The 11,633-nt window shown below is 50.5% G+C and overlaps 2 protein-coding genes across 2 annotated transcripts in view; one reads left to right on the top strand and one right to left on the bottom strand.

The window, feature by feature from the left end:
- Positions 1-595: 595 nt before the first annotated feature.
- On the top strand, positions 596-10,208 carry LOC112215416 (basic helix-loop-helix domain-containing protein USF3). Its single transcript, XM_024374437.2, is given in 10 exon segments — positions 596-727; positions 1,463-1,573; positions 1,743-1,774; positions 1,858-1,940; positions 2,167-2,263; positions 2,445-7,357; positions 7,857-8,780; positions 8,783-9,329; positions 9,332-9,385; positions 9,388-10,208. Coding segments are annotated over 9 exon segments (6,927 nt in total). The 5' UTR covers positions 596-727; positions 1,463-1,529; the 3' UTR covers positions 9,621-10,208.
- Positions 10,209-10,428: 220 nt separating this feature from the next.
- Positions 10,429-11,633, bottom strand: part of LOC112215415 (brother of CDO-like) — a 57,545-nt gene continuing 56,340 nt past the window's right edge. The window contains 1 exon segment of the mRNA XM_042298858.1: positions 10,429-11,563. Within this exon segment, the coding sequence (XP_042154792.1) occupies positions 11,424-11,563 (140 nt within the window). The 3' untranslated portion in view covers positions 10,429-11,423.

Below are 11,633 nucleotides of genomic sequence, written 5' to 3'. Positions count from 1 at the left end.
GCCAAGCTTGTATTGTTATCCCCAAAAGACGCGATGCTGTAATCGCTGCCAAATTTGCTTCGACAATGTCCTGAGTGAAGGGTCTGAATACTTATGTAAATGTGATATTTCAGTTTATTTTTAATAAATTTGCAAACATTTCTTAGCCTGTTTTCGCTTTGTCATTGTAGGGTATTTACTGTAGCTTGTTTTTTTTTGTTTTGTTGGGGGAGCGATTTAATGTGTTTTTAAAATAAGGCTGTAACGTAACAAAATGTGGGAAAAATGAAGGGGTCTGACTACTTTCCGAAGGGACTTTATACCCGTCATAGTTCACAATGCACGGGCAGAGTACTGGAAGTAGAGGAGACTCAGCATAGAATGTTTATCCCTGAGACGCAATTTGCTCTATAGTAGGAAGTGAAATATATACGAACGACATGGTGTAAAAAATATATATAATACAAAATTAAACAATGTCATACTTGACTGTTCAATTTGTGTACAATATGGATAAATTCTGCTTGATCCGTCAATCATTCAAATCACAATCCATGACTTCGTCCCAGTACACCTTTTGATTGGATCATAGCTCGAATCTCTTGATTCCGGATCGTTCGTCTCGGTTTACTTACGCCCCTTTCTCCTTACCACTTGATTTTTTTTGTGTTAGGTTGTGAGTGGAGTTTATTGCCAGAGAGAACCAAAGTTTTGTCAGGAACGAAGTCCCATAATGGGGAAACTACAGGTAATTTGCTAGCTTATTATTTTTCCCAACTTTTCCAGGGTGCTTTCTGTTTGCAATTTTGTTCAGCAAGTCTAGCTAGCAAGCTTGACATGTACCCAAGCTACTACATGGTGATCATCTAGCTAGCGAGCTAACATCTAGCTGGTTGGGTGGCTGTTTGTTTAGCTAGCACAATATGGTTATACCATCGTGTATTGTGAGTGTGAACTGTGTTTTATGTCATTGTCGCTTAAATTCACTACCAAAATAGGGCTTATCTTCTGAAACTACTCCAACACCAGGATAGCAGTGCTAATGAGATAGCTACGTAGTTCTCGGCCCCCTAGCTACTACGTAGCTAACGTTACTGGGAAAATGGGGATGTTAGTGGGTTAACTACATTTTCATTGTTTTCCAATAGACCGCTGTCCATTGCCCCCAATATATTGTGTTCTAAACAATTTGTCAATATTCATGATTTTCAGCTTATGTTTACTAATTGGGATAACCGATTCACACAGCGTTGGACTAAGCTCATTGTTTACATGAAACTTGGCAAAGGTCTGCGTATCTTGTCCCATATTGTTGTGATTAGTAAAGGCAGCACAACATGAGGCTACTTGAATTTGGAAGTTTTGTTGCTCAACAGCCTTGTAATTTATGATCCGGTACTATTTGTAATCGATGTTTTTTTTTCTATTGTCTAGTCATCATACCTCCTCACTCATTAGTCTCTTATGACTGTTTGGGTTGCAGGTCGGCCAGGGAAGAGATTTAATGTTTGGCCTGCGAGCGTGGTGACTTGGCAGTACAGTAGGCCAGGATGCCAGAGATGACAGAGAACCAGACTCCTGGCCATAAACCACGGTAAGGACAAAACACGGATCCTTCTGACCATTGTTACGTCTATGGGAAGGATCCCTTGGCGTATGTATTGTCAGCGCTTTACCACAGAAACGCATACAGTCTTCTGCATTGATATGGGTATCGTTCTCAGACACACAACATTAGCTAACCTCTTCATTTTCTCTTGCAGGAAGAAAAAAAACAAGGAATCTCACAATGCAGGTGAGATGTTGTTTTAGTGTTTTTCTGTAGTTTCTCTGGATTTTGTGGGAATGACTCGCCAAGGTTTTGTTTTTGTCCTTTAGTTGAGAGACAGCGAAAAGAGAAGATCAACGCTGGAATTAACCGTATTGGGGACCTTCTACCCTGTTCCCAGGCACTGAAGCAGGTAGGCCTAACCCATAGTCACACACACACACACCTTAGTGTGTTTTTGGACCAAACCATAGAACTTACAGGCTTGGTTTGCTTTTGAAGGAGTAGTATTTATCTTTTGGTCTGAAGCTATTAGTTGGTCTTGTCTGTGAAGATCCTGTTGTTATCCTGCCATCTGTTTTGACTTGTGTTTGTATACATGTAAATCCCATGCTGACATCCTCCCTCCCTGTCTTTAGAGTAAGAACATGATCCTGGACCAGGCCTACCGTTACATAATTGAGCTGCAGAAACAAAATGACGCAATGCTTCTCAAGGGAGGAGACCTAGTACAAGGTGAGATGAGAGTTTGTGTGACATTTACAGGTATGTTTTGATGGTGCAGAAGTATTTAATTCCTTTGGGTGTGTTTTCCTATGTGTTTGCTTGCATTTGACAGTGTTTGTGTGTACTTGTCTGAATGTTTGAGAGTCCTGTGTTGATGACCACTAGTCCTTGTTGTCTCCTATCTCTGCAGCTGAGGAGATCCGGCGACTGCGGCATCAGCTGGACGAGCTGCGGAAGGAGAGCGGCCATTACATTGAGCTGCTAAAAGCCCACGACATCAACTTCCTGGACGACCCCACTGTCCACTGGAAGGGCAAGTTGCGCTGTGCAAAGGTTGCCAAAGTAGCGCCCACTCACCAGCTCCCCAAAAGAATTATTGTCTACTCCAATGGAAATGTGATACGCCCAGCAGGAAAGGAACCTAGTCCAGCCTCCGATCAGGGGAAGCAACATGCTGAGGCTGTGATTGTTCAGTCATCTTGTGACACTACAGCAGGGGTTAGGGTGAACAGGGTTCTTAAGCACGTCAGCGTCCCTTCCTCTGCCCCTCCACTCCTCCCCGGGGCAACCCTTGCCCCTACAGTGTCTATACCTGGCATCAGGCTGGTGGAACAGTGTGTAGCAGAGGCACCTTCAACCCCAAAACTGCCGCCCTCTGTGTCCTACTTCACCCTCCAGGGTCTCTGCCCTCTCCCGACTGTCACCACCGCCTTGCCCCAGCCTGCCACCCCAGCCCCTAGTCTCAACGTCGCAGCCAGTCTGGCCACCCAACTCCCTCTCCAGCCTGTCCCCAGCCTTACAGCCCTTCCCCAGGTTATAACCACCCAGAACGCTGCCAGCAGGACGACTATCCCCAGCAGCTCAACCCTCCTCAGGGCCAGTGCAGCAGGGAGCACACAGACCACCTGGACTACCCTACAGCTGGCTGGGAACACAGTGCAACCTGTCTGCCAGTCTCTCTCCACACAGGAGAGTACCACCACTGGGCAGCAGGTGTCTGTATGCCCCATGGGCACTAAACCATCAGTTCAACCCATTCATATTCAAATGAGGCCACAGGTACCCATACAGCTCCAGGCACCCATCACTGCCCATATCCAAGCCCAGCCCTCCATACAGAGGACACCCCAGCTTCGGCCAGCTATCCTTGCCCAGCACCAGCCTCAGCCAGTCATGGCCCCCAAGCCACAGTGTGCCATCCTCCCTCAGTCAGCCATAATTCCACAGCCTGCTGTGGTAGCCCACTCAGCTATGATGTCACAACCTCAACCTGCTGTACTACAACCGGCAACAGTCCTCCCCCATCCACAGACTGCCCTGATGAATCAGCCCCAGCCCCACCCCCAGACATCTGTGATGCCCCTCCTCCAGACCATGCAAGTATTGCAAGTAAACCCTGCAGGGACAACAGTTGCTGGGGTAACGGCTCCTCAGAACACTAACAACCCGAATGTTGTCATCCTACAGCAGACCAATCCTTGCTCAGCCCAGTCGGTTGTCAGGGAGGACTTAACCAATCAGACGCCTTGCCAGCACATCGTCATCATCCAGGCCTCCAATCAGCCTCCACCTGCTCCTCCTCAGAATCCTCAGGTTGGCATGGTGCCCACTACAGCACCTGTCATGCCCAATCAGATTGTCGCAACCAGCTGCCCAACTTCCACCACTGGGCAACAGATATTTGGGGGTAAACAGTTGGTCCACATTCTACCCCGTCCTGTCCCTCAAACCCAGGCCCCCCCGGTTCCCCCGACCCCTCAGACCATCACTGTGAACGGCCAGGTGTTTTCCCTGCAGCCCATGAAGACCTCGGATAAGTATGGCTCTCAGGGTGGCCAGAGCAGTCTCCAGCTGATCCAGCCCACCACTGTTGAGGAGCCCACCACCAATGTGGCTTTGCACACCCTGGGAGCCCTCAGCAGTCTCAACCAGAGCATCTCACAGGGCATGCCTCCATGCATCTCCACCCAGAGTAACGTCCAGCTGACCCTTGCCCCACCATCCTACTCTATAGTGCCACAACAGCCATCTTCTGTCACGGTTTCAGCAGCTCCACACAGTTCCCCTGTCAGTCAGATCTCGATCCCCAGTGTGACTCCACCCAGAACAGGTCTGGCAGTGGGTACAGGGAAGGCCTTGCGGAGACAGCCTGGCACAGCTTCAATGCCCAGAGCTAAGCGAGCCACCACCAACAGGACCAAGTTGGTTAGGAAGAAGGAGCCGAAACGGGGGCAGACTAGTCGTACTGTCACCATTGCAGCCAAGCCAGTGGCTGTAACAGGGGACCGTCAGGAACAAGAGGCCACTGTGGTTCAGGGAATCCCATCCTCTGCTGCTGGGACAATACAGCCAAAGCCTGGCCCTGTCAGCACCACAGTGAACGCATCCTCGGTTAGTAGTATTGAGGCAGCCACACATGGCAGACCTGTGAGTAGTGTTGGCTCTCCACAGTCCACACCTAAAGATGGTAGTGTCAATGCTGCTACACATAGTGGGCCAACTGTCTCCAGTGCATGCACAACACACAGTAGAACCTCTGTGGCAAATGCCACTAGTGTCACTCCGTGTACATCAACAGTCGGTATCAGCTCCACACAGAGTCAACTCATTATCACTAGTGTTGTGAGTCTATCTGCAGTCACCACTATCACGTGTGCAGCAGATACTCCTGCAGTCAGTGCTATTGTTTCTTCCCAGAGTAAACAACCTGCTGTCGCCCCGAGTGACAGCTCCACTCACCTTAGACCTATAGTCACACAGAACAGACAGCCTGTCACTACTACTGTCAACACTGTGCAAGCTAGATTAGCTGCCACGAATGGCAGTTCTAGACAGAGCAGATCTATGCTGACCAGTGCCTTTTCCACAGAGACTAGATCCACGTCTATGGGTGTGACGTCGTCAGCAGCATGTCGACCCTCAGTCAGCACTGTAAGCTCAATAGAAAGTACACCAATGGTGTCTCTCCAGTCTGCTCAGCTCACCTCGTCAACGGGTCAGACCAAGCCAGCCAACAGCCAGGAGTCTCAGCCTACAACCCAGACCCAGTCCCAGCCTGTGGCTTTTCCCTCGGTCCCCTCCACACCAACCCCCTGCTCCGGTGCACTGTCTTTCTCTTCAACCTCTCTAACAGTTCCCATGACCATGCCATCAGAATACAGGAAGCGGGTCACCTGCAATAGACCCTCGAACCAGCAAATGACCATGCCCACTTCCACCCCCAAACCATCCCATCGTGCTGAGCTGAAAGTGACAGCGGTGTCAGGCAGGGAGAAGGAGCCTCAGGCAGAAGGCCACCCCAGCGCAGCGATGGAGAAAGGGAGTGTGAGGAATAATGCAGCACCCTCTAGAAAGGACTCCACTCTCCCACAGCAGGTGTACACACTAGACAACGAGGCCCCGGATCAGCCTCAGGCTCCCAGCAGACAGACTGACTCACCCATGTCTGGTGGAGCAGGTGGCGGAATGGGCTTCTCTGTGGCGTCCATGCTTCCTACTGGCCACAGTGTCAGTTCCTCGCCGAGTCATTTTGGACCATTTACTTTTACCACAGAGCAGGCTGATATCCTGGCTATGTTGGAGCAGGACAGTCCTGGGAGGAGGGTGGGGGGCTGCACTGTGGACAACCCCACCGGCTCCACAAACAACCCAACGCCTGCATGGGAACACAACCCCAAGTCCCAACAAGCCTCCAGCAGCAAAGAGAGGGGGGCTGGACAACAGACAAAGCTCACCAAACAGATGGAAACTCCAGCAGCTAAACCCCCTTCACAGTTGTCTGTCAGGGGCCAGGCTGGAGAAGTAGCAGGCAGTGCAGCCAGCGGAGTCAGACATCCGCAGAACCTCTCCTACTCCCAGTCCCAACCCCAGAGCCAAGCCCAGTCTGGTACTGCCAGCACCCTCAGTGTCAACAACCTGATCCGGCCCAGCTCCCGTCAGCAGCAGGCCTACCCAGGCTCCCCCAGTCTGGCTGGGCAGCAGGGCTCAGTCCCATCCCCTGCGGGGAACTCAGCCCATGTCTCCCAGCCCTCCACCCCTGGCCTTCCTCCCTGCTCGGGCTCAGTCCAACTGAACGAGTACACTCCCCTTAAGAGTGCCCAGATGAGGCCCCAGGTGGGGGTGGGTGAGCCACGACACATCAAGGACGTGTCCAAACGGCCAGCCCAGGACGATGTGATGCTGTCCAGCAGTAACAAGCGACATAAGGCCTGCCCATCGGCCTCCAACGTGGGCTGCATGGAGGTCAAACCCCTGGACCACAGCCAGATGATGGTACCCCAACTTCCCCCTACCTCCTCATCCATCATGACCAGGATCAACCCTGATGGAGTTGGCACCCTGTTCTCAGGCAACACCTTCATGAGTACGGTGCTTAGACCCACCGAGAGCCACTGTACCCCCCAGCTGCCCGTACAGGAACACAACCAACCAGGTGTGCTCCACCTGCCTCAGGGCCACCCCCAGCATGGTGCACCCCAGCTGGGCCAACACCTCGGGGGGAACCCCTACCTGAAGCAGCAGCAGCAGCAACAGGAGCAGCAGAGGCACCACCTGTACCAGCTCCAGCACCACTTGACCCAGCCTGACCCTGCACAGCTCCACAGCCTCCACCAGAGGGCTCTGCAGCAGGAGCAGCACATCCAGAAGAAGCGGGTGCTGGTTGGAGGGGGTCATGGCGGCCCTCCTGTGGGCCTGCAACAGAAACAACACCACCTGGAGAAGACTGGAGTTCAACAGCAGCAGCATCATCAACAATCACACCAACAACACCAACAACAGCACCAACAGCAAACACACCAACAGCAGCAGCACCAACAACAGTCACAACATCAACAGTCTCATCAACAACAGCACCAACAGCAAACACAACAGCAACACCAACAACAAGCCCAGTCACAGCAACATCATCAACAACACCCTCAACAGCAGAGCTCCCACTCCAGACACCAGCACCTCCAGCAGCAACAGATCCAGCAGCAGCAGCAACAACAGCAGCAGCACTTTGGGTCGCGGCACCAGGAGAAGAGCTGTGAGGGCCAGCCAGGACCAGCAGGACCCAGAGCTCACCACAGCAGCCACCTGGCCCAGCAGGAACACCTCAAGGTACAGGAACTACTGAGGCTGTCTTGAATGATAGCCATAAAATGATAGGATTACATTTACTTTGAGTATGTACTCTTGCTATTCTATGGTAGTATATTGGTGCTATAAATTCTATGCATATGCATGATAAAACATGTTTTTGTATTTCATGTGTTATCTAATTAATCATGTGTTATCTAATTAAGCAATAAAGCCTGAGGAGGTGTGGTATATGGCTAATATACCACGGCTAAGGGCTGTTCTTATGCACGATGCAACGGGGAGTCCCTGGATACAGCTCTTAGCTGTGGTATATTGGCTATGTACCACAAACCCCTGAGGTGCTGTATTGCTATTATAAACTGGTTACAATGTAATTAGAGCAGTACAAATACATGTTTTGTCATAACCATGGTATACGGTCTGATATACCACAGCTGTCAGCCAATCAGCATTTAGGGCTCGAAACACCCAGTTTATAATATCAAATAATTTATTCTCTCCTATCCCCTCCCTTCAGTCTGGTCAGGACCACAGTACCATGCAGAGGCTGATGAGCTCTAGGAATCTGGAGCAGCAACTGACTTCCCAGCCCAGCAACCCTGCCTCTCGGCCCTCCGACCTGGGCTGTGCCCCCTCGCGCCAGGAGCGCCACCGGGTCTCCAGCTACTCAGCAGAGGCTCTCATTGGGAAGAGTTCCTCCACTGGTGAGCAACAGCAGCGCATGGGGCTCCATCTCCAGGCCACCCGCGGTACTACACAGGAGCAACCAGACCTACGGGGCTACCTGGACACATCCAGAGTGAAGGGCAACGTCGCACATAACCCTCAGAGCAGGCTGCCCCCAGACCACCCTGGTTCTGCAGACGTCCAGAGGATTTCTGAGTGTCCTCCGTTTAAAACGCTGAGCGGTGCTGGAGGGGGGCATCAACTGGGGGGCTTCGAGGTCCAGGTGTCCCGTGGCGGGGACATGACACCTAAATCAGGTCCTTCCTCTCAGAGAGGCCCTCAGGGGCAGCAGGGGGGATTCCGAATGGGACTGGGGCCTCCAGGGGATGGGCGACCCCGTGGTGGGTACAGTGGACCCCATCCTGGGACACAGGGGGTGCATATTGGTGCTCCAGGGCTTCCTCTGGACCAGGAGGGATGTCAACAGAGCTTCATGCAGAGTCTCCTGGAGCAGACCAACCACCAGAGGGCAGTCCAGTGCTGTCCTCCGGTCAGTATGGAGTACGGCTGTGTGCCTGGCAGCTCTGCAGGGGACATGCAGGCTAAAGCATCCAGCCCCAGTGTTCCTCCCACACAGAAGGCCTCAGCTATGAGGCTTGTGGAGGGCAACAAGGCCCACATCCCTCAGGGTAGTGGGAACATGGGTGCCCACCCAGGGGTACGGGCAGGCCTCCCCCACCCTCCTACCCCCCACAGCAGCTCCGAGCCAGGCCGCACCCCTGCCCCCTCCAGACCCCCACCTCAGTCAGCCAGCGCTCCCGCCACATCACCCAGGAGGCCCAGAGCGGGAAGCTGAGGCCTGGGGAGCGACAACGGTCAGGCAGCCTGAGACCTGGGAATCCCTTTGAGCCTGACGTCCACCTGCTGGGTCGACCACAGTCAGGGGGTGAGGCACGGCGCAGCAGTATCGTCCGCTTTATGGCAGACAATGCCCAGGTTGCTGGGGACAACAACCTTGTGCCTGACCAACACCTGGCCCAGAACTTTGGCTTCCCCTTCATCCCGGAAGGAGGGATGAATCCCCCTCCTCCTATCAACGCCAACTCTACCTTTATCCCTCCTGTCAGCCAGCCCAACTCCTCCCGCCCCTCGGCCCTGCTACCCGTAGAGCCCCAGAACACCTTACCCTCCTTCTACCCCTCCTACCCCTCTGCCGCCCACCCCAGCGACATACCCCTCCAGTACTTCTCCAACCAGATGTTCACCAGCCCCGGCACCGACAAGAGCAGCTCTGCCCCCCTCAACAACCGCTTCGGCTCCATCCTGTCCCCCCGCGTCCCGTAGGGTTCGCCCAGGCCAGCTTCCCCCTACTCTCAGACATGCCCCTATGCCCATCAGCAACTCCTCTGGCATTACCCCACACCTGTCCAACTTCAGCCTCACCTCGCTGTTCCCAGAGATCGCCACAGCAATGCAGCCTGATGGTTCTGCGATGCCCATGTCCCCCCTGTTGTCCCTCTCCAACACTTCGTCTGCAGACTCGGGCAAACAGCCCAACCGCCCCGCCCACAACATCAGCCATATCCTAGGGCATGATGGGAGCTCTGCCGTGTAGGTGAGAGGACTTGAGGTGCCAACGTGGTAGTCAGGAATATTCTGTCTCCATTCCATTTCAGTGAGAAATGTGTTCAATTGAATTGACAGGAGTTCCAACTCTTTTGTGTGGATTGAAGCGGTTGTAAGGGCTGCTGATCGGTTCTGTATGTTAGCTGACTTGGTTGGTATCATGTTATTATTCAGGGTTAGTGAACCTACTCTCACATTCAAGTGTTTTCTACTTTGACAGCCTGTCAGTTCAATTGATACCTTAACATGGCATCGGATGCCCGAGTTAGTGAAGTCATAGCATTTCACTGAGCATTCCCCTCCTATACATCTATGATGGGGGAAATAAAGCTTCTAAACCATATGGTTTGCAAATGTGTCTGACGTGACGACATATCTGCTTGTAACATGCTATGAAGAGTTTTGTACTTTCATTGACTGTGACATTAAAATTGCACAACATTCTAAATGTAACTTAATCATGGTGGCTGTACAGAACCCGTTTGTGTAGAGCTATTTTGTAAATATATTTCTTATGACAATTGTTAGTATAATATGTATGTATCTGTAAATAAATAAAGTTGATTTATTAACCTTTTATTTATTGTTAAACTTGGTTTGTTTCAGAAACAGGATGTCCTCCAGATATCACTAGTTTCCCTTTAACAGTACTTTATGTGCCTTCAGTTGAGTGAGGGACAAATCAAAGCAAGCTATCTGAAATGGCTTCTTGCAAGAATTTTTGCGATTATACCTGCTTTATTTCAATTCCCTACAAACCATTTAACAGGGTTAAAAATTAAACACGAAAACAAAGGTGATTTCATAAGCTTTATTTACATGCAATAGTGCTCCAGCCTGTGTAACCATGACAACAGCTACACACAAAGATGGATTACAGATTCAGGAACTCCTTCATTTTGATCTCTGATGCCTCACAGGGAAGGCTAATACTGATGCACCAATGTATGGGGGAAGGATAATATTGACGCAGCCGTCAAAGATCCCCTCACAAGGCAGTCATTTGGAGTAGTGACCAGCAGAAACAGACTGTCATTTCAGTCTAAAATTTAAATCGGCTTGGGTGTGACTGGGTAACAAAACTTCCAGAATTTTCCTCCCCCTAAAAATAAATAACTATACAATATATCTCTTTGTACTCAACTATTGAAGGCAGAATGATTTTAAGTTGCATACATTTAATACTTTTGATGAAAAATTCATCTTTATGAAACGGAGGACACTTGTACCATTATGACAACACTGAACAGAAGAGGGAGTATATACAACACGGGGGTGTATAAAATGCATTTATTGAACATAGAGGTAGTGCTCCCTCAAAAAGCTTGCTCTCTGTTCCTCTACTGAGCAGCACAACCCTGTCCATTGTTTTTCTTTTTTCTGACATGCGACTATCAGGATCGTATAATAACCAGATGTCTGTTTAAGTTGGAAATAAGGGGAACATAGGAGTTCTACAGGGAATGACTTAAAGCAGACTGGTAGATGTGCTGCTGGTACCTAGTCAGAGAAACAGTGGCATGCCAGTCAGATGAAACCTTCAACAGAATGCGCTGACTGACTTAAATCAGCACCAGGATTGGAATCCCCCTCCTTTCCTTAAGGTGTGCAGACATGAATATACAATCACATAGCAGGATTACAACATCACAGAAACTGACATACAGATACATGTATTTTTCAATATGAACATATCCTTATATACAGCATAACAAAACAATGTTTATGTACAAAAGCATAAATATATAAATATCTGTGATACAAAAATAAAGACTTTTTTGTTTTCTGTTTTTCAAGCATCTGAGTCTGACGTCCCTGTTTCACTCTGGAGTGGAAGTGCATCTTGGGATTCTGGCGTTGTAGCTGTTGATGTTGTCGCCGTGGAGTTCTCCTCCAGTGATAGCAGAGGAGAGGGAGAGCAGGGTAGAAGGTCTACACAGACAGACAGGGGAAGAAAATACATGGTTATTTGACATCTGCAGTGGGCATACACGCATTCATA

This window comes from Oncorhynchus tshawytscha, linkage group LG16 (genome assembly GCF_018296145.1).
Source record: "Oncorhynchus tshawytscha isolate Ot180627B linkage group LG16, Otsh_v2.0, whole genome shotgun sequence".
NCBI classification, from domain to species: Eukaryota; Metazoa; Chordata; class Actinopteri; order Salmoniformes; family Salmonidae; genus Oncorhynchus; species Oncorhynchus tshawytscha.
The sequence above is the reverse complement of the archived record's forward strand: the minus strand, read 5'-3'. Positions and strand labels throughout refer to the sequence as shown.